The 21,577-nt window shown below is 39.4% G+C and overlaps 1 protein-coding gene across 5 annotated transcripts in view; it reads left to right on the top strand.

Moving 5' to 3' along the window:
- The window catches only part of LOC127446134 (disco-interacting protein 2 homolog B-A-like), a 61,943-nt gene extending 40,567 nt beyond the window's left edge, over positions 1-21,376 (top strand). For 2 of the 5 annotated variants that reach the window (XM_051706810.1, XM_051706811.1), the window contains 21 exons: positions 151-287; positions 393-473; positions 560-687; positions 1,593-1,707; positions 2,224-2,425; positions 2,542-2,654; positions 4,477-4,500; positions 4,686-4,766; positions 4,874-4,997; positions 5,915-6,036; positions 6,804-6,915; positions 7,338-7,447; positions 7,590-7,720; positions 7,865-8,033; positions 12,164-12,334; positions 12,444-12,505; positions 12,726-12,783; positions 12,879-12,953; positions 13,053-13,227; positions 13,968-14,091; positions 14,472-21,376. In XM_051706810.1, the coding sequence (XP_051562770.1) occupies positions 151-287; positions 393-473; positions 560-687; positions 1,593-1,707; positions 2,224-2,425; positions 2,542-2,654; positions 4,477-4,500; positions 4,686-4,766; positions 4,874-4,997; positions 5,915-6,036; positions 6,804-6,915; positions 7,338-7,447; positions 7,590-7,720; positions 7,865-8,033; positions 12,164-12,334; positions 12,444-12,505; positions 12,726-12,783; positions 12,879-12,953; positions 13,053-13,227; positions 13,968-14,091; positions 14,472-14,724 (2,567 nt within the window). In that variant the 3' untranslated portion in view covers positions 14,725-21,376. Of the gene's footprint in view, positions 1-150; positions 288-392; positions 474-559; positions 692-1,592; positions 1,708-2,223; positions 2,426-2,541; positions 2,655-4,476; positions 4,501-4,685; positions 4,767-4,873; positions 4,998-5,914; positions 6,037-6,803; positions 6,916-7,337; positions 7,448-7,589; positions 7,721-7,864; positions 8,034-12,163; positions 12,335-12,443; positions 12,506-12,725; positions 12,784-12,878; positions 12,954-13,052; positions 13,228-13,967; positions 14,092-14,471 lie in introns of those variants that run through there. The other 3 variants (XM_051706812.1, XM_051706813.1, XM_051706814.1) reach the window with 2 other exon arrangements.
- The last annotated feature ends 201 nt before the right edge of the window (positions 21,377-21,577 follow it).

Below are 21,577 nucleotides of genomic sequence, written 5' to 3' on the forward strand. Positions count from 1 at the left end.
ATGAATGAAGTGTAATCTATATTAACCCTTTTTTTACATTTCAAAAAGACGCAGGTTTTTGCACGGAAATACCACGTGTAGAAGTACAGCAACTTTAAAGTGAATTCGCCCCTGTGTGTGTGTGTGTGTGTGTGTTTGTGTGTGTTTTAGCATTGATGTGTATTGTGAAACCGGATGGGCCACCCATGCTGTGTAAGACCGATGAGATTGGAGAGATTGTTGTGAACTCTCGTGCTGGAGGAAACATGTACTATGGCCTGCCTGGAGTCACCAAAAACACTTTTGAGGTTTGATGATGAACATTGTGCTGAATTACACACAATAAGAACATTTTGATTGAATGCTGCGGCTTTAATTGTGCCTGTGATTGTTGTGTTGTTTTAACCCCTCAGGTGATCCCAGTCAACGCTAGTGGTGCTCCTATTGGTGAAATCCCATTTGTGCGATCAGGATTATTGGGGTTTGTTGGACCGGTAAGAGAGTGAAAAGGAAAATAAGAGAGGAACTGTGCTGTTATTTTTTAGGGTGTTAAAATCTCTTTTTACACTTCTGTCCACAGGGTAGTCTGATATTTGTGGTGGGTAAGAATGAGGGCTTGTTAATAGTTAGTGGTCGTCGTCACAGTGCTGATGATCTGGTAGCAACAGCACTAGCGGTGGAACCAGTCAAAACTGTGTACAGAGGCAGGTGAGGGATCTCCTTTGAAAGTGTTTGTGTGTGCTTCAAGCTGCCAATCTACAGAGAACAATATAACACCTACATATATTCCATGGCTGTGTTTCAAAACCTAGTTAACTGCCTGTCTTAGCAGCATTTTTGGGCATCATAGGTTCATTCAAATGTTCATTGCAAGCATTCTTTTTTGAAGAAAAATTTTGGATGCTCAAACATGTTGATGCTCAAAAATATTTCTCCCCTTTTCTCCATTTCTTTTTTCTTTTTCTCCCAATTTGGAATGCCCAATTCCCAATGTGCTTTTAAGTCCTTGTGGTTGTGTAGTGATTCGCCTCAGTCTGGGTGGTGGAGGACAAATCCCAGTTGTCTCCGCGTCTGAGAATGTCAATCCGCACATCTTATCACGTGGCTTGTTGAGCGCGTTGCCACGGAAACATAGCGCGTGTGGAGGCTTCACGCCATCCACCGCGGCAACCACGTTCAACTCACCATGCGCCCCACTGAGAATGAACCACATTATGGTGATCACAAGGAGGTTACTCCATGTGACTCTACCCTCCCTAGCAACTGGGCCAATTTGGTTGCTCAGGACACCTGGCTGGAGTCACTCAGCACGCCCTGGGATTTGAGCTAGCGAGCTCCAGGGGTGGTAGCCAGTATCTTTACCACTGAGCTAACCAGCCCCCCCCCTTCTCCATTTCTAATTCGAATCTAGTAGCTTCCTTTACTGTGGGAATATTTCTAAAGTAGGAAACTGTGTCAAAAAAGGTTTTGAGACAGGTTTTGAGCCAATTTCAACACAGTTTGTGCGTGTAGGTTTTTATAAGCAAAGTGTTTTTGTGTTTGATTATGGATTTGTTTGTTTTAATTAGAGTATATGTTAATCAGAAGTGTGTGTGTATTTGTGTGTTTTGTAGGATCGCTGTATTCTCAGTGACTGTGTTCTATGATGAGAGGATAGTCATTGTAGCGGAGCAGAGGCCTGATGCCAGTGAGGAGGACAGCTTTCAGTGGATGAGTCGAGTTCTACAGGTGCACCCCTTTCAAGCAGTTATTATTAAACAAATTGTTCCACCTCTAAAATCTGATTGGATGAACCATTTTGTCGTTTGTTTACTCTTTTGCTGTTTGCGCCCTTTTAAGTTAAAGGAAATTGTTCACCCAAAAAAGATAATTGTCTCATCATTTACTCACCTTTTTCCATTTGTGGAACACAAGCGAAGATATTTTGATGAAAATATGAGGTGTTTATGTCTATACAATGCAAGCCAATGTGGTCTAACACAACCCCAAAAAGACATAAGGGCCAAAATCAAAATTCTTTTTACACTGTACATATTGACATCTGCATTCTTCTTGGCGCGATCATGATTTGAAGCTCGATTACACTTCCTTGTGCTTGAAACCTGCTTCCGAGCGCACGTATATTGAACGCGACATTGAACGTGTGTTTCATTGTTTAGATGAATCTCCAGAAGTTTGCTATTTCATTTTGTATGATTTATTCCTTTTTTGTTTGTGGCTTTGTGTGTTGTTTCTCAACTTTAGGCCATTGACAGTATTCATCAGGTGGGATTGTATTGTCTCGCCCTGGTGTCTGCCAACACCCTGCCCAAAACCCCCCTGGGGGGCATTCACATCTCAGACACTAAACAGCTCTTCCTGGAGGGGGCGCTGCACCCTTGTAACATCCTCATGTGCCCCCACACCTGTGTCACCAACATGCCCAAGCCACGCCAAAAACAACCAGGTGTGTAAATGTGATTTCTGCGTAGATGACTTTATAAATCCCATATGTTATCTAGCTGCATATGTGCATGTGATATTTTTCTCTAGTCTAAAGTTCTTTTTTCATGTCCTTCATAGTTGGTGTCGGCCCCGCTTCTATCATGGTGGGTAATTTGGTTGCTGGGAAAAGAATTGCACAGGCTGCAGGCAGAGATCTGGGACTTATAGAAGACCAAGACCTGGTCAGAAAGGTAAAGTCAGAGTTTTTTATTATGATTCAGTAAGGGTGCATTCACACTGGCAGTTTAGTTGGAAACAGAGCACGGTTCAAATGAAAAATTGGTAATGTGAAAGCTGTCATGCGGACCGGGGTGCGCACCGCGGTACCGAACCCGAGACTACCTGTAGGAGGTGGTCTGAGTTCGGTTGCAATGGAACTTTAGCGCGATTCACGTGAATGTGAAAGCAACTCGGACTCGGGTGCGCACTCGTTCAGGAAGTAAGTGAATCTGCGCATGCATTTTAGCCGATGACGACATCATTAGTTTCGACAACACACGAGGATCCACACATTCCTGAAAGTCCCCAAAAAAATGACACCACAATGACATACAAGTACAATCAACACTATAAATACTGTCTGTCTATCTGTCTGTCTGTCTATCTATACACCTTATAAATTCTATATATAAATACTATTATAGGTTATAAATATAGGGTATAATAGGAGATGACAGTGGCGATAACTTCACCTTGGACACGAGCGTAAGCGTGCAGTGTAAACAAAGATGCAAATGAATTCCTTGCAATCAGCTGTCTCCTCAAAAAACGCTGTTTGCAAGCAGCAGCAAGCCGCCTTCCCCTGGACATCTCATAAGTTACACCATGCAGCGCACTTATACGCAGTTGTCGTTCACTCTGCTGTGCATAATGGCACCAAAATAACAAAAAAACAAAAAGTATGATGAGTCGCGTTGTGTTCTCCATGCGTGTTTGTGATGATGTAAGATTAACACAAATGGACTGGGGTTTGATAGAATCAAGTGAGTGTGAAACCATACCAAAGCTGCGGGGGGCACTGGGAACAATCGCACTTGGAATCGGACCGCAGCAAACGTGCCCAGTGTGAAAGCCCCCTAAGGCAGGCAGTAAAAAATATGGGGTGGGAATATTTAACTAAAAATGTTTTAATAAAATTTTTAACATGAGGATATTGATAAAGTATTGTGAACTAACTTATCATAATACTTAAAAAAAAAAAAAATAAATCCCCTCACCCTTTTAAATAATTATTTTTTTCATAAAATAAATGACAATGTAAATAGAAAATGTTTTGTATTTGCACCGAGCACTTCGGCACTTTTTTGCACTTTTTGGCCTTTTAAAGGGATAGTTCATCATTTACTCACCTTAATGCCACCCCAGAAGTGTATGACTTTCTTTTTCTGCTGAACACAAACGGAGATTTTTAGAAGTATATTTCAGCTCTGTAGGTCCTCAAAATGCAAGTGAATAGGTACCACAATTTTGAAGCACCAAAAAGCACACAAAGGCAGTGTAAAAGAAATCCATAAGACTCCAGTGGTTAAATCTATATCTTTTTTACTATAAATTCTCCTCCCTGCCCAGTAGGTGGCGATATGCATGAAGAATGCAAAAGGCCAAAAACAAAAGAAGAATGTGAAAGTGGAGATTGATAGTAAAAAAGTACTTAAATATTGATCTGTTTCTCACCACACTTATCATTTCACTTCTGAAGATATTGATTTAACAACTGCAGTCATATGGATTACTTTTATGCTGCTTTTATGTGCTTTTGGAGCTTCAAAGTTTTGGTACCCATTCACTTACACCTACAGTGCTGAAATTCTTCATTTGTGTGCAGCAGAAGAAAGAAAGTCTTACACATCTGGGATGGCATGTGGGTGAGTAAATGATGAGAGAACTTTCATTTTTGGGTGAACTATCCCTTTAATAAAGACTCCTGAAGATTTTTTCTATGGACATTTTTATTTAGTTGAAACTGTTGTGTGAAATGTTGTGTGATGTTTTAATGCTTTCGTATGGATGCAGCTGTGCATGTGGCCTACGATGATGGTAAGTGTTGTGGTCATTACCAAAAAATAATGTATCTTATCTTGCCTTTCAACGTTACACGATCATTCATTGTTTTGTTGATGTTATGTGATTGAGTTTTGCTACTAACACTTTTTGCGGTAATCTGTTGATATTCATCTCTCTGCCATGATCTCTTAAAATGGTCTTAAACTTGTCTTTCTTAGCATCAGTTCCTACCAGAGGCTTTACAGTGGAGAGCGCAAACAGACCCCGACCATACGCTCTATGTGCTATTGAATGCAAAGGTAGAACAAATACTTACATTCCAAGAAACCACTAGCAGAAAATGTTGTAAGCTTGAGAAGGACTCAACATCTGTCATCTCTGTCCCTCTCTCTCTCTCTCTTTCTAGGGAGTGGCAGTGTGTACAGCTACATGTGTTCAGCTTCATAAAAGAGCAGAGAAGATTGCTGCTGCTCTCATGGAGAGAAGTGGAATTAACATGGGAGAGAATGTGGTGCTTTTGTATCCACCAGGTAAATTACACAATATACTGTGCCAGACTACTGTTTGGTTTTCAGCAAAGAGATCAGCAGCTCTTAAAGGGGTCATATCATGAGGAATCGAATTTTCCTTGATCTTCTGAGGTAAGAGTTCATTGTACTATGGCTGTGTCTCGTTTCAAAGGCTGTGTACTAGGTAGGATGCGTCCTTTGAAGGCTGCAGTATACCGAGTGTCCTCCTTTAAACAAGTATCGTTTAAACGAGATGGCCTTGGTAGGACAAACGGAAACAGAACGTAACATGGTTGCTATGATAGCGCGCCACTCTTTAACAAGCGCGAGCGCTTTGATTGAGAAGGTAACAAAGTCCCTTTGGAAGGGAATGTTATAATGATGTAGAGAGAAAAGAAAATAGATTTTACAGGTGTACTTTTAGTCTATAATACTTTATTTTAATTATATATTACTATAATTATACATATTATATACTCTGCACCCATCTAGTGAGGTACTTCAACTTGGGAATTAACATTACTTGTGTTTGAACATCATATTTCGAGCAAATTGGTGTAATTTTATTTAGACAAATGATGTCCATTTCCGTTGATCAAAGAATTGTGGGTTGTGAGTGCCCATGGATACACCTCATGCATACTCCGAATTCCCGTGAAAGAAGGTCGCATTCGAAGGTCGCATTCGGAGTGTCCTACTCGCTTTTCTGAAACGAGACAGCCTCGATGACGTATGCGGCCGACAAATGCGACCTCCGGAGGACGCAGACTTCCAAATGAGATGCAGCCTATGATAACATTCTGTAACTTTCAGAACTCAAAACTTCCTCCCCAGTGAACCAAGAATTTTTATCAAAACTAACTTGCAAAAATGCCTCGTTTGTGCATTGCAGGCTACAACAGGTTAATGCACTGCACTGGAATTCTCTGTTTATTCAGGTATAGATCTGATCGCAGCATTTTATGGATGTTTGTATGCTGGTTGTATTCCTGTTACCGTGAGGCCTCCACACCCACAGAACCTCTCTGCTACTCTACCCACTGTCCGCATGATCATTGATGTAAGTCTGGGGGTTTGAGTATTTGTTAAACTTCTTTATTTGTGTTTGTGTGTGTTGGTAGTTAAGGCTTTTCAGCATTTAAAGGGATAGTTCACCCAAAAATGAAAATTCTCATCATTTACTTACCTCATGCCAACCTAGATGTGTATGACTTTCTTTCTTCTGCTGAACGCAAATGAAGATTTTTAAGAAGAATATCTCCGCTCTGTAGGTCAATACAATGCAAGTGAATGGTGGCCAGAACTTTGAAGGTCCAAAAAGCTTATAAGGGCAGCATAAAAGTAATCCATATGACTCCAGTGGTTAAATCCATATCTTCAGAAGTGATATGATAGGTGTGGGTGAGAAACAGATCAATATTTAAGTCCTTTTTTACTATAAATTCTCCTCCCTGCCCAGAAGGTGGCGATATGCACGAAGAATGTGAATTGCCAAAAACAAAGGAAGAATATGGAAGTGAAAGTAAATGTGGAGATTTACAATATAAAAAAGACTTAAATATTGATGAAGATATGGATTTAACCACTAGAGTTATATGGATTACTTTTATGCTGGCCACCATTCACTTGCATTGTATGGACCGACAGAGCTGAGATATTTTTCAAAAAATCTTCATTTGTGTTCAGCAGAAGAAAGAAAGTCATTCATATCTGGAATGGCATGAGGGTGAGTAAATGATGAGAGAATTTACATTTTTGGGTGAAATATTCCTTTAAACTCTAATATTGCACCTTTTTTCACTTGGATTTCTTTTGTCTACTCCTCAGGTCAGTAAGGCTGCCTGCATTCTTACTACTCAGGTTTTAATGAAGATTCTCAGATCTAAAGAAGCAGCCACAACTGTCAACATAAAAACGTGGCCTATCATAATTGACACAGGTAAAATACACTCATTTATACACGCTCAGTTACATTGTGTATGTTTAGGATTATGTAACTAGTGGTATAAAATAGTTAGAAACATTTTTATTTGCCAAATGTATCTCACACAGAGCTGGTGTAAGTAAGATAATTGGGTAGTTGAAAGTTGACATGTCCTGCAGTGTGACATGCTATAAATATTTTAAACAGAATTTTACAAATTAATTTATTATTATGCATGCAGTTTATATATATATATATATATATATATATATATATATATATATATATATATATTTTTACTGAAGGCCTGCATGAAATATAGTACTTTTAAAAATTTGTCGGGGTAGCAACCTACTGCAAGAGGCTGCAGAAACAAGTGCACAACTACAAAAACAGACTAACTATTTAAATTAATTTCTCATTCACTTATTCCACAGATGACTTGCCTCGCAAACGGCCTCCCACAATCTTCAAACCACCCAATGCTGAAGTGATCGCCTACCTGGATTTCAGTGTCTCAACCACAGGCATGCTTACAGGGGTGAAGGTGAGATACATGGAATGGATTTTGACAGTGTTTCAGGCAGCATTGATGGACTTTTGATTGCTGCAAAAATCTCATTCTGTCTAAAAGCAAATCTCAGTTTTATAGTATAATTGAGACTCCTTTCTGATTGGGTGTTTATCAGATCTCTCATGCGGCAGTGGGCGCGCTGTGTCGATCTATAAAGCTTCAGTGTGAGCTCTATTCCTCTCGCCAGATCGCCATCTGCCTCGACCCCTACTGCGGACTTGGTTTTGTGCTATGGTGTCTTGCGAGGTAACAGATGGATACTCACAAACAGTCATGTTCTCAAATGACTCATGCTCACATAAAAATGACACGATCTCATATAATGACTTGATCCCTTCAGTATGCTGATTTGTGAGTGTAATAAAGATATTATGTGTTTGTGTTTTGTAGTGTATACTCAGGTCACCAATCTATCCTGATCCCTCCATTGGAGCTAGAGAGTTCACTGACCCTGTGGCTGGGCACACTCAGTCAGTACCGAATCAGAGACACCTTCTGCTCCTACTCTGTCATGGAGCTCTGCACCAAGGGCCTGGGTGGACAAACCGAGCAGCTGAAGGTACGCTCACACACATATATGGGTGTTTCTTCAACTTTGGGCACCAATGTCCAAGGGTTGATTCTTTTGTGAAAACTGACAGATTTAACCTTTTTTTATATTTATTTCTATTAGTTTCTTTTTACCATGCCTTTTTTTTTTTTTCAGATAGATTCTTTTTAATAGATTTTATTGTTTTACTCTAGTCCCAAACCCAGATTTTTATTCTTAACATATAAAAATTAATCATAAACAAAATCTAAACAAAGAGTATATAACCAATTTTAATATTTATTTCAATTAAAAATTATTTCTATCCTGTTTTACACAAATTACACGTGTCAATTATGGCATCATTTGACCGACAATTTTGCCCCTAAAAATTAAGAGTACTTAGTTACCAACAGTTTCAGTAAAGAGTATGCTTGATATTAAATCTGAGACATGTCATGTGTGGAAAAAAGTATTAAAAAATCATAGTAAATATCATATAGTAAATAAATATTTTTACTGTGTGTCGTTTCTAGTTAAGATGTTAGATTATGCAAAAAGACAAAGCATTTAAAATGCCATTTTCACCACTGTCATTTCCACCACATAATTTTATCCAACAATATACATCATTTGAGATGAGGTGGAAATGTAATTTGTTCATGATGGTTCAGGATGGTTGGATAGTGTTAGTAGAAAAATTAAATAAACTAATGAGTGAAACTCAAAAAAGAATATAATTTACTCACCCTCATGCCACCCCAGATGTATATGACTTCAAGCTTGATTACACTTCCTTGTGCTTTATGCATGTGCAGGGTGCTAGATGGCACTAGGAAGTGTAATCAAGTTTGAAATCATGATCACCCAGTGGCGGGCCGTGCATTTAAAGTCTAGGCTTTCAGTGTGATTCGTGCCATTAAGAAAACACAGTTTCACAATGAATAAGACACCCTATGCCTTTGGGCATCATACATTATGTCACAGCTAACTAATAATACCAACTGACATTTTAAAACACGTCCACACACGAAAGCCAGAACTTGAAACGACACGTAATGCTCAGGCAAGCCTAATTTTAACTGCAGCATGACTGTTTTGTGAAACCATAATTTCATAATTTAATAATCATAATTTTTCATCTGAATCTACCAAGGAGGTCTATAAAACCTGGAAAAATCGATCTAATAATATTTGTGGTTTAAATGTTTCTTGCAATAAATTTCGTTTCGTCAGGGTACACGGTTATGCTGCGTTCCATTCAAGTTGGATGTGGGATATTCCTACTTGATATCTCCGACCATAAATGCATTCCATTCCCCGATATTCGGAACTGCAACGCTCCCGTTAGCTTAGCAGGGGTTTGACTCTCATTAAAGATGTCTCCTAGCAACCCAACTGATAAACAATACTGCAGCGCTAGCATTTGTGCTTCAGGTGTACGATTATCAAAAGAGATTATAATTTACCATGTTTTATGCACCTGTTTCTGCAGACATTTGTTAAACAAGCTTTAATATCATGTAATGTGGAAACAAACTCATTTATCGATATTACTTAATAAAGTGAAGGTTTATCACCTACTTTGTATATCTCCCTGAGTGTCGACATGTTTGTGTGACATCATGTCCCTGCATCTCGCCGAAATCGGAGTTGAGAATTTCTGCACGAGTCTACAAGTTGTAATTCTGAGTTCAAGATGCATTCCATTGCACTTTTCCTAGTAGAAAGTTGTAAAATCCGACTCTCCGAGTTGAATGGAACACAGCACTACTTTTCAAAACTTGATCCGACACTGAATTCTCAAGCAGCCTAATTTACACTTAGAAAATTCCTGATGTTGCTATAACAATGCAAAAAGCACTTACCAATTCGCTTGAAGTGAAAATCAGTCCTCCTTTCCTGTTTAATTAATCAATCGCACAATCAGCAGAACGTCTGGTGTTTTTAAATCCATAAGGATCTCTTTCTCAGCGGCAATACCAGCAGTGATGACAGCCGACTCGTTAGCAAGATCTCGCACTCTTCGCTTTCAAATTACTTCACTCAAAGCCAGCTAGAAGGCCTCAACCGGGACATATCCTAAAGATCACACCCACCAAGAAAAAATAAATCAATCTGATTGGCTGATGAATCTGACAATCTGACTTTAGTTGCTCATTCATTTGCACTGTTGAGGGATTCTGCAGAAATTCTGAAGGCCTGAAGGGGTGGAGCTCAGACTCCTGCGCTGCTTCGGGCATGTGATTTGTGAAAGAGTTGTCACACTTTGCATGTAAGCATCAAGGAATAAATTCTGACTGGATAAACTTTTAGTTTTTCTCTATTTGTTTGCAGATTAATTAAGAGTGGAAAGCGATTAAAAATACATAGGCAAAAAGGTGATTGTGAATGAAAGGATGAAAAATATTTATTTATTTGGCATGTTAGGCCAGCAGAGAAGGCTTTGCTGGCCCTGAGAAATCGCCACTGTGATCACCAAGGAGATATGTCAAAATTTATAGTGAAGAATAAGTTATAATTTGGTCTGTTCTCACCCAAAACTGCTTGAATCACTTCAGAAGACATTGATTAAACCACTGAAGTCATATAGATTACTTATATGCTGACTTTATGTGCTTTTTGGAACTTCAGAATTTCAGTCACCATTCATTTCACTGCATTGTGTGGACCTACAGAGCTGAGATATTCTGCTAAAAATCTCAGTTTGAGTTATGCAGAAGAAAGAATGTCATACACATCTGGGATGGCATAAGGGGGAGTAAAATATGAGAGAATTTTCATTTTTGAGTAAACTAAGAGAAAATCGACAAATCGAAAATGCACACCACAACTCTTCACACCATTTGAGTATCAAGATAAGTGAAACACATTCCAGTCATCTCCGCTCAATCTCTCCACTGCAGATGTCTGACATAAACAGCTTGTTTTTTAATATTTATACTGATGAGCCAAAACATTATGACCATGTTATGCTGTTGGTCCTCAGCGTGCTGTCAAAACAGCACTGACCCACCGAGGCATGGACTCTACAAGACCCCTGAAGGTGTCCTGTGGTATCTGACATTATATCTGTGTATAAGACATTAGCAGCAGATCCTATAAATTGCACGGTGGAGCTGCCATGGATCGGACTTGTTGGTCCAGCACATTCCACAAAAACTCAATCGAATTGAGATCTGGGGAATTTGGAGGCCAGGGCAACAGCTTGAAGTTTTCATCATGTTCCTCAAACCATTCCCGAACAATGTGTGCAGTCTGGCGGGGCGCATTATACTACTGAAAGAGGCCACTGCCATCAGGGAATACCATTGCCATGAAACAGTGTAAATGGTCTGCAAGAATGTGTAGGTAGGTGGCACATGTCAAATTGACATCCACATGAATGGCCGGACCCAAGCTTTCCCAGTAGAACATTGCCCAGAGCATCACACTCCCTCGGCCGGCTTGTCGTCTTCCCACAGTGCGTCCTGGTGCCATCACTTCCCAGGTAAACGGCGCACATGTACACAGCCGTCCACGTGATGTAAAAGAAAATAAGACTCATCGGACCAGAGGACATGCCTCCACTGCTCCAAAGTCCAGTTCTGACGCTCGCGTGCCAATTTAGGTGCTTTCAATGGTGGACAGCGGTCATCATGGGCACACTGACCAGTCTTCGGCTACGCAGCCCCATATGCAGCAGGGTGCGATGCACTGTGTGTTGTGACACATTCCTCCCTTAACCATCATTAAAATTTTCTGTGACTTGTGCCACAGTAGACCATCTGTCGGTTTGGACCAAACGGGATAGCCTTAGTTGCCTTTGTGCATCGATGAGCCTTGGGCGCCCAACACCCTGTCGCCTGTTTATGGTTTGTCCCTCCTCAGAGCACTGTCAGTAGGCACCCCACAAGCCTTGCCGTTTCAGAGATGCTCTGACCCAGTCATTTGGCCATAACAATTTGGCCCTTGTCAAAGTCACTTAGATCTTTAGTCCTGCCCATTTCTCCTGCATTCAGCCATTGACTACGAGAACTGATTGTTCACTTTCCATCTAATCTACCCAGACCTTGACATGTGGCCTTGTTAGGAGATGATCAATGTTATTCACTTCACCTGTGAGTGGTCATAATGTTTTGGCTCATCTGTGTACATGTTTCTCTTCTCTTTGTCTGTAGGCACGTGGTGTGAATCTGGCATGTGTGAGGAGCTGTGTGGTAATTGCTGAGGAGCGTCCACGGTTAGCTCTCACACACTCCTTCTCCAAACTCTTTAAAGACCTTGGACTCTCCATGCGGGCTGTCAGCACTGCTTTTGGGTCGAGAGTTAACCTGGCCATCTGCCTACAGGTAGATTATCTGAGTGATACTGGTGGTCTTTGAGTTCACTGTGCAACCATATATCTGTGTTAAACCTACTGTTGTAATAGATGTATGTGTGGCTTTGTATTTTTCACAGGGTACCACTGGACCAGACCCCTCAACTGTATATGTGGACATGAAGTCCCTTCGACATGACAGGTTAGATAAAGACAAACACGTATGTATGCTCACACACACAAAACTAATATGGTTTTAATTGTTAAAGGTGAAGTGTGTGATTTTTCAGATGTTAATTACTTTACTATCCCGATCCCAGTTTCATGTATAGAGACAATTATAATTAAGCTATTAGTAGGTTGACGAAATGTGGCTTTGTGACGCTTTCAGAAACACTGATGATGGTGTGTCTGTCTTGCAGGGTGAGGTTAGTAGAGCGAGGAGCACCACAGTCACTTCCTCTCATGGAGTCTGGAACAGTAAGCACATTTCAACTGATGACTTGATCTAGTATAATTGTAAATCATAATGACTCTGAAAATATGTTTTTTATGCTTTTCTCTCCCTGTGTTAGATTCTTCCGGGTGTGAGGGTGATTATAGTCAATCCAGAAACTAGAGGACCATTAGGAGACTCTCACCTGGGAGAGGTGTGCTTGTTTTGTGAACAATGATAACCATTAATGGATTAGAGTCCTATGTTTCTCAAGCAATATGCTCTATTAAAACACTGGTTCTGCTTTTCCCAGATTTGGGTAAACAGTCCCCACAATGCAACAGGATACTATACTATATATGGAGAGGAAAATCTGCAGGCCGACCACTTCAACACTAAGCTGAGCTTCGGAGATCCACAAACACTCTGGGCCAGAACTGGATACCTGGGTTTTGTCAAGAGAACTGAACTCACAGACTCCAGTGGAGGTGAGAGAGAAAAGGGTGATTAATAAAGATGTAAAAAAAGAAATAGATAAGTGAATAAGTTTATACACCTGACTGAGCACATTATTAAGAACACTATGGTCCTAATAAAGTTCCCGACGTGGTCTTCTGCTGTTGTAGCCCATCTGCCTCAAGGTTCAATGTGTTGTGTATTCTAATATGCTATTCTGGTCACTACAATTGTACAGAGTGGTTATCTGATTTTCCGTAGCCTTTCTGTTAACTCGAACCAGTCTGGCCATTCTCCGGTGACCTCTCTCATCAACAAGGCATTTCCGTCCGCAGAACTGCCGCTCACTGGATGTTTCTTTTTTTTTTTTGCCACCATTCTGAGGAAAATCTAGAGACTGAGATCAGTAGTTACAGAAATACTCAAACCAGCCCATCTGGCAACAACAATCCTGCCACTGTCGAAATCACTGAGATTACATTTTTTCCCCATTCTGATGGTTGATGTGAACATTCACTGAAGTTCCTGACCCGTATCTGAATGATTATGTGCACTGCACTTCTGCCACACAATTAGCTGATTAGATGAAGTAGGTGTACAGCTGTTCCTAAAAAAGTGCTCTGTGAGTGTAGATACATTAAATGTTAGATAAAGACCCAAGAGAACTTTTATCTATTTTATGACACATTAAATGCATTTTCTTATAGGTTTTTTTTATGGAAAATAAAATAGATGTAAATTTAATCTCTCTCCATGTAACACTCTTTTTTAGATCGCCATGATGCTCTGTTTGTTGTGGGCTCTCTGGATGAAACTTTAGAACTGAGAGGTCTGCGATATCATCCCATTGACATCGAGACCAGTGTATTACGTGCCCACCGCAGCATTGGCGAGAGGTAAAATCTGTGTGTGTGGGTCAGCCAACTGGAAAAAAGTTGGAAAACGGTTTAAAGGGATATTTCATAAAAAATGAACATTCTGCCCTCATTTACTCACCCTCATGTTGTTCCAAACCCGTATGACTTTCTTTCTTTTATGGAACACGAAAGGAGATATTAAGCAGAATGACACCCTCAGGCACCATTGACATTCATTGCATCTTTATCACATACAATGAAAGTGAATGGTGACTGAAGCCATGATTCTGCCAAACATCTCCTTTTGTGTTCCATGAAAGAAAGAAAGTCATACGAGTTTGGAACAACAATTGTAAATTTAAACTCAATTTAATTTTATAATACCAATCACCCCTCACATGCTGTTTCTTCCTCTGTAGTGCTGTGTTCACCTGGACAAATCTGCTGGTGGTGGTGGCTGAACTCTGTGGATCAGAGCAGGATGCATTAGACCTGGTTCCTCTGGTAACCAATGTTGTATTAGAGGAGCATCATCTAATTGTGGGTGTGGTGGTTATTGTTGACCCTGGGGTCATCCCCATCAACTCAAGAGGAGAGAAGCAGCGAATGCACTTGAGAGACTCCTTCCTGGCAGATCAGTTGGACCCCATATACGTAGCATACAACATGTGAGACGTGTTATGGGCAAGACAGTGGCCTCCCAGAGAGGTGCTATGGAGCCTGGCCTCAGAGTGTGCTACTTAAGGCGCAAAGGGTTTGGGTTGTTAAATGGTTTGGAAAGACATGGCCATTTTTCTTCAGGGGCAAGATGCTAACCGAAACACAAATGTGTTCGATGACTGTTTTGGAGGAGGCTATCATAATGCTATTATAAGATGCTTTTTTTCACCATCGGGCCAATTGGTTCTCATTGCAGAACTGTTCCGTACCAATCTGCTGACGATGATGAGAAATCTTGGGCAGGGAACGTTTTGTAATCATACCATACGGAACCATGCTGAAGTGGAAATGCCATTGAAAACGCTACTCACAGTGTTCAGAACCGTTTGGCCCAATGGTGGAAAAGCGCTTATAGAATTTCCCTTTTTTTGCTAACTTCCTTTATCCCAACCCATTTCACCCCAAAATGCCACATACTGTCTGTCCAACTCTTGGTCAAGATTTAAATTTACTTGAATCACTTATGTCATAGCTAGAGATAATCCAATTGACAGATATATTTAAGCCAATATCCACACTTCTTTATATTTCGTGTCTACCAATTAATGGCACTATTTGGTAGGTGTCTAAAATGCCATTACACTACTCTGGAACAATAGTGTTCACAGGTAAAGTAATTTAACCTACTTGTTTAATGTACTGTTTGCAAAAAATGCTGAACTTTTTAAATAACAGCCAGTCTTACTATTGTAGTCAAATGATTATTTATTTAGATTATTGTCAAAAAGCAAAATTGAAAAATGACATATTTAAAAATGGTTCTGAAATATTGTTATCAGACACTTAAACATAAAACATAACCTGTATTGGTGGTTAAAAAATGTTGGTCAGTCTTTAGTCATAGCTGCTTCTTCTTTTGAAACACTCTCCTATCCACTTTTTCCTGTATGCAGAAGTATTCCAAGACTCATAACGGAAGCCTGTTTTTGTTTTTGGTCTCCAGTGATTTCACTTACATTGGCGCATGTTCTTAGCAAATAATGTTTAACGTATTAAATTTGAAAAAGAAAAAGAAAAATTAAATATAAAAAAATATATCTCAGCTCTGTAGGTCCATACAATGCAAGTGAATGGGTTGAAAAGCTTCATAAAGCAAATAAAGGCAGCATAAAAGTAATCCATCAGACACCAGTGGTTTAATCCATGTCTTCTGAAGTGATCCAATTGACTTTGGGTGAGAACAGACCAAAATGTAACTCAATTTTGACTATAAATCTTGACATCCACAGTCTCCTTGGCGATCACGATTTCAAGCTTGATTACACTTCCTAGCGCCATCTAGTGCTCTGCGCATGCGTCAAGCACTAGGAAGTGTAATCGAGCTTGAAATCATAATCGTGCCTAGACACTGCAAAAGCAAATGAGTTACATATTGGTCTGTTCTCACCCAAAATCAATTGGATCGCTTCAGAAGACATGGACTAAACAACTGGAGTATATGGATTACCTTTATGCAGTCTTTATGTGCTTTTTGGAGCTTGAATGTGTTGGACCCCATTCAGCGGTATTGTATGGACCTACAGAGGTGAGATATTCTTTTAAAATCTTAATTTGAGTTCTGCATAAGAAAGAAAGTCATACACATTTGGGATGGCACGAGGGTGTGTAAATGATTAAAGAATTTTACATTTTTGGGTGAACTATTCCTATAAAATGGTTGTTGTTCTCCGCCTGGAACGGTCATATTAGTAGTTTTGACATTGCCTCTAATGGAGACCGGAACCAGAAAACAGTCCAGTGGCAGTCAGAATCATCATGGCGACACCCAGTGGCTAGTCGGGAAAACGGTTGATTTTAGCTCTATCTGTAGTACTTTTAAAAAGAAAATAGCTTAAAGCCTCAGTTTTTAAGTCTTTAATAATTATGAGTATATCCACAAAACTGATGTGCAATTGACCACCTAAAAACAAAATATCTAGGTTACTGCGTTTTATAGGGCTGTTTTGAATCATTGGAGTATCAGTACTCCCCTGTGGTCATTTGTCATTTACCAGATGCTTTTTTATCCAAAGCAGCTTACAGTACACTTAATACAGAGACAGTCGCTTCAAAACCTGGGGTTAAGTGCCTTTCTCAAGGGCAGTATGGTGATAGGACATCTTTGTAACGCTGTAGTTGATAGAATGTTCTTACTCTGGTTAAAACCATCAACCTTTTGGGCTGCATACCCAGATCTTTAAGATGTGATACTACCACCACCCCTTAGAAAGGACTGCTTAATCCCTGGGTGGGCTCAACCAACCATTTTTCCAGATTATGCCACAGGGACTGCAGTGGCCCCTATGGTAGTTGTTCTAAATTTGAATGTAACATAACCTTTTGGAAAGGAGGCTGCGGAACTTCTGAGCTGGAATGAAAAAATACTGTTTTTGCTCAGAACGAACCGAAATTAAAAACATTTCTGCCACTGGGGCTTTAAAAAAACAGATAATGAGCTATTTCTGTTATGAGCTTACATCCTGCATTCTGTATATTTTTAATATTTCATAATGATTTATAGTTTTGTTTTGTACAAGGAAAATACCTACACAATAACTCACCAAAATGAACGTTTATCTTTTTTTGTTTTACCTACAGTATATTAGGCAAGCTGTTATTACCAGCCTGTATTTGAATTATATTGGTTTAGGGTTAAATCATGGAGCCTCAATCATTGAATTTCAGAACAATTTTAAATGATTAATATCAAGTAGAAGATATTTAAAAAATTAGGAGATATTTAAACCATAAGCTGTTGAAAGGCTTCATGAATCGGATATGGACAAGTATATTTTACACTCAAATTTCATAAAAAATAGAAGGGATTTAAAAAATAAAAAAAAACATCTACAATACAGCATGATACTACAAAAGCCATAACTTACAATGCTCAACAAAGGACTAAAAAAATTTTTTGAAAAACTTGTTAAAAAAAAGCACTTTCCAACAACCCTGTTCCCTCAACCCAAGTTCAGCATGAGGATAAACATCCATAATATTTTTAATGATCCTTTATGCACTTTATTAGATATATGCTGATATATTCAGTAACATGAACTAGTAATATCTGTCAAGCAGAAGGCATGTTTAGTCTGTTATGTCATGTTTACTTACATCCATTACTAGGTAGTATATGACTACCATGTACAAAAGAAAAATGTAGGCATGTAAAAAGCACATTTCTGGGACACATATTGCTCTAATGCCCAGCCTCTACTCCTTTGTCCTCAGCTTACCCTCCACATATAGAGTTTGAACAGTAAGCAACACTACACTGTAAACCCTAATAAGTTAGCAGAACTCCAGAAATTTTGAGGCTTTCAGTTACATAAATATCTTTTAATTAAAAAAAAAACTCCCAAGTTTAAGTTTAATAAAAGTTTCAGCTTTTGATTTTGTACTACACATGCATGTTAATTGTTTTCAACTTGAAATATTGAGTAAACTAACTCATACATTTTGATGGCACTTTAAATTGAACTCTTTGGCTGAAATTAAAATGACCATGTAAGCTCAACTTCAAGTAGAGAGAACCTGTAGAGAGTACTAGCCAGAACTAGCTAATACAGTGAATGCTAATATGCTGAATGCATGCCAATTGGAAATACTATGCTTTGAGTAGCATAGCAATTGTTTATTGAGTATAGCTATATACTATAGAACAATCTTAAATTGTACATTGTACCTGTCCTCAACCTAAGCTCAAGCACTATTCACCATAATGGTCACCCCAAAAAAAACGTTAACAAACTCTTCTAAATAACACAACAAAACATTAAACACTAACAAGTCTCCCCATTTACATTCATCTTGCACAAAGACACACTATATAACACTTAATTTTAAATTCATTAAACTCAAAACAATAAAACAATTCAGGTGTAACGAGTTTCACAGCATGGGCAAGGAGGAGGCGGGAACCAGCTGAACAGCAACATAAACTTTAATGACAGAACATAACTCAAACAACATAAAGGTGCTTTGCAGCAAACAAAATAAAGATGCACACACACAACATGTGCATCTCTCTCTCTCAAACTGGCATCCCGGCCCCTCTTTATCTCTCTCCCGCTGATTAGACAACTCAACGGCAGGCGTGCGTCATCATGGCCTGGCCATGCCCTCCTCTTCGTCACACTCCTCCACCTCCAGATTCAGGCCAGGGAAACCTCTGGCCTGACCTACTCCCCTCCTCCCTTCCTGGAGGGGAGGTGTTGCCCTTTCGGCCGTCCTTCCCCGCCTCCTGGGAAACTAAGAGAGAGACGAGGGGAGGGAGAGGGGAGAGAGAAAGAGTGAGCAGGAGAGACAGAACAAGAGAGAGAGAGAAAAAGTGGCTCGCCGGTCCCCGGACACACTGTCGCCTGGTCCTCGGCCAGCTGGGCAGCGGTCCTTCACGACGCCGGGCGATGGCACTGGACATCGCCTCCCGGCAGACATCAGCGGCTCGTCCACCTCCTGGCGGCCGGCAGCGAGCTCCTCTGCCCCTGGCAGTGGCTTCTCCGTCTCCTGGCGAATGGCAGCGGGCTCCTCCGCCTCCTGGCGAACCACTCCAGTACCACCGTATCATACCTCCTCGGCGTCGCGACCCTCCAACAGCAGCGAAGGCTCTCCGACAGTGCATCTCTCCTCCCTCCGGGGTTTTGGCACCAATGTAACGAGTTTCACAGCATGGGCAAGGAGGAGGCGGCAGGAACCGGCTGAGCAGTCAACGAAACTTTTAATGACATAAAAGAAATGAAACATAACATAAAACACATAGACGCACACATACAGCGGCCACGTGTTTCTCTCTCTCTCAAACTGGTGCCCCTGGCTTATCTTTATCCCCGCGGCCCGGCCATGCCCTCCTCCTCATCACATCAGGTTACTTAAAAGGTGTCAGTTTTGTGAACTCAAAAGATAAAGTTCAAAATACTCATCAAGGTTAATTTATTTGATCTAATTTGTATTATTTAATTTTTCCCAATTCAAAACAAGAAATTATTTCGAGCATTAGGGTTTACAGTGTAATATACACTTAGTATGGATTATTTTTGTGATGTTTCAAGAACTATCACCAACTACAAACCAAATTACAAACCAACCCAAACCAAACAGAAAACAAAAACTGAGGTATCGCTCTATTTTTCCTCTCAACTAAAGGTGCTTTCAAACATCAGGACAACCATTTAAACCTCTAAATAAGGATTAAAAATAAATAAGGAGAAAGAAAGAAAATATATTCAGGCATCTGTACAATAAAACAAACCCGTTAACTGTAAAATAACATGACTTTGTGTACTAGCTAGCCCCCCATGAACACCCAACTGTACAAATGCATAGATTTTATATGCTTGGCAAAAGGATCTTCAAAGGACAGTTGCTCTCTCCTGTACTATAGACATTTTTATCAGGAATAATTCTGACTTCTTGTATACCATAAATGATTGTAAATAACTGCTTGTGTACAGATGAGAAATTCTACTGTACTGTACGTTAGTTGCTTTATTCTGTTTTTTTGATTAATATGAATATTAACTACTGTCACTGACCCCTTTGTAGCTGAGCAGGGGTTTAAAGTTTAAGACTAATTGTAAATAGCTTGTTCTGTTTCTGTTTGTTCTTTTTATGGTTTAAAAAAAAAATTAATGGGTTGAAATCTGTGTGAAGATGGTATGCAAAGTCTTTATGATGTAAGCAAGAGACTATTTTCAAAGTCCAAAGAGACTATTTTCATGTTAGCCAAATCTCATTAGTTAAAAGGGGTTGTGTACGCGTGTATGTATGTTAAGAGTTTACGATGACAAGCGTGTGCATTGATAGTTTACAGTTACTGTATATTTACTGACAACCGGTTTATAACCGTGAGAACACAGTTGAAAGGCCGCTTCAGATACACTGTCTTTAAATGTATTTTCTCATTCTTACTCTCATAAAGATATCAGAGTTGAGTTCATATGAAAGCACAAGTGAATGAATGAGCTTTTACATGGGACATTCAGGGAAACAGTGCTTTCCAGGAGACAGGATATTCATATTTAAATATTCACTTTAAAGTTTGTAATGCTTTTTGTTCTTTTAAGAAACAATTTAGTTGTCATTTACAGGCAATAACCGAGACTTGTTAACCATATTATGGAAAAGACAGGAAATAAAAGACATAATTGGTTCAGTTTATTAAAATTCTGAGATGCCATCTAAGTGCAGGAATCACAAGAAATGGTCCACACTATGCAACCAGTTGCAGTCACATTCCAAATTACACATTTGGGGGACACACAATGTGTGGAATAACGAACAATTTATTTGCTTGCAATGTAGTACAGCATAAAATGGAAACATGCAACAGGAACTTGACTTTATTGTTTAGATAGTTCATATTGCTCTTGTGTTGACAAAAACCTTTTATAGTTTTGTTTAATTCTCATAATATTAATAATAGCAGTATGGTCATTATGTATATCCAAGAAACTGATACTTCACAATTTTAGTCATTCATGGATGTAAATGAAAGTCATGATTATGCAAACAAGCATTCCCCTGTTAGTTCACATTTTTTTTCTTTTCTTTTTTGGTACATTGGTCACTGTTACTGTTTTGTACTTCAATGAAAATCAAGAAAAAATAATAAAATGCTTTTATTTTGCGTCTCTGATAAGGTTTTTTTGTTTTGCTATCTATCTATCCCATTTTACAGGTTAAAAAAAATCTCTCTCTCTAATGATAGCCATTGAAAAGTAGTTGTGTATTACAGTTATATACAGAATACAGTTCCACGATTTTTGTAGAGACCTTAAAAGCCTGAAATGGATAAACATTTATCAATGTCTGCTGCATTTGATGTCAT

The sequence above is a fragment of the Myxocyprinus asiaticus genome, chromosome 9, assembly GCF_019703515.2.
Source record: "Myxocyprinus asiaticus isolate MX2 ecotype Aquarium Trade chromosome 9, UBuf_Myxa_2, whole genome shotgun sequence".
Taxonomy (NCBI): domain Eukaryota; kingdom Metazoa; phylum Chordata; class Actinopteri; order Cypriniformes; family Catostomidae; genus Myxocyprinus; species Myxocyprinus asiaticus.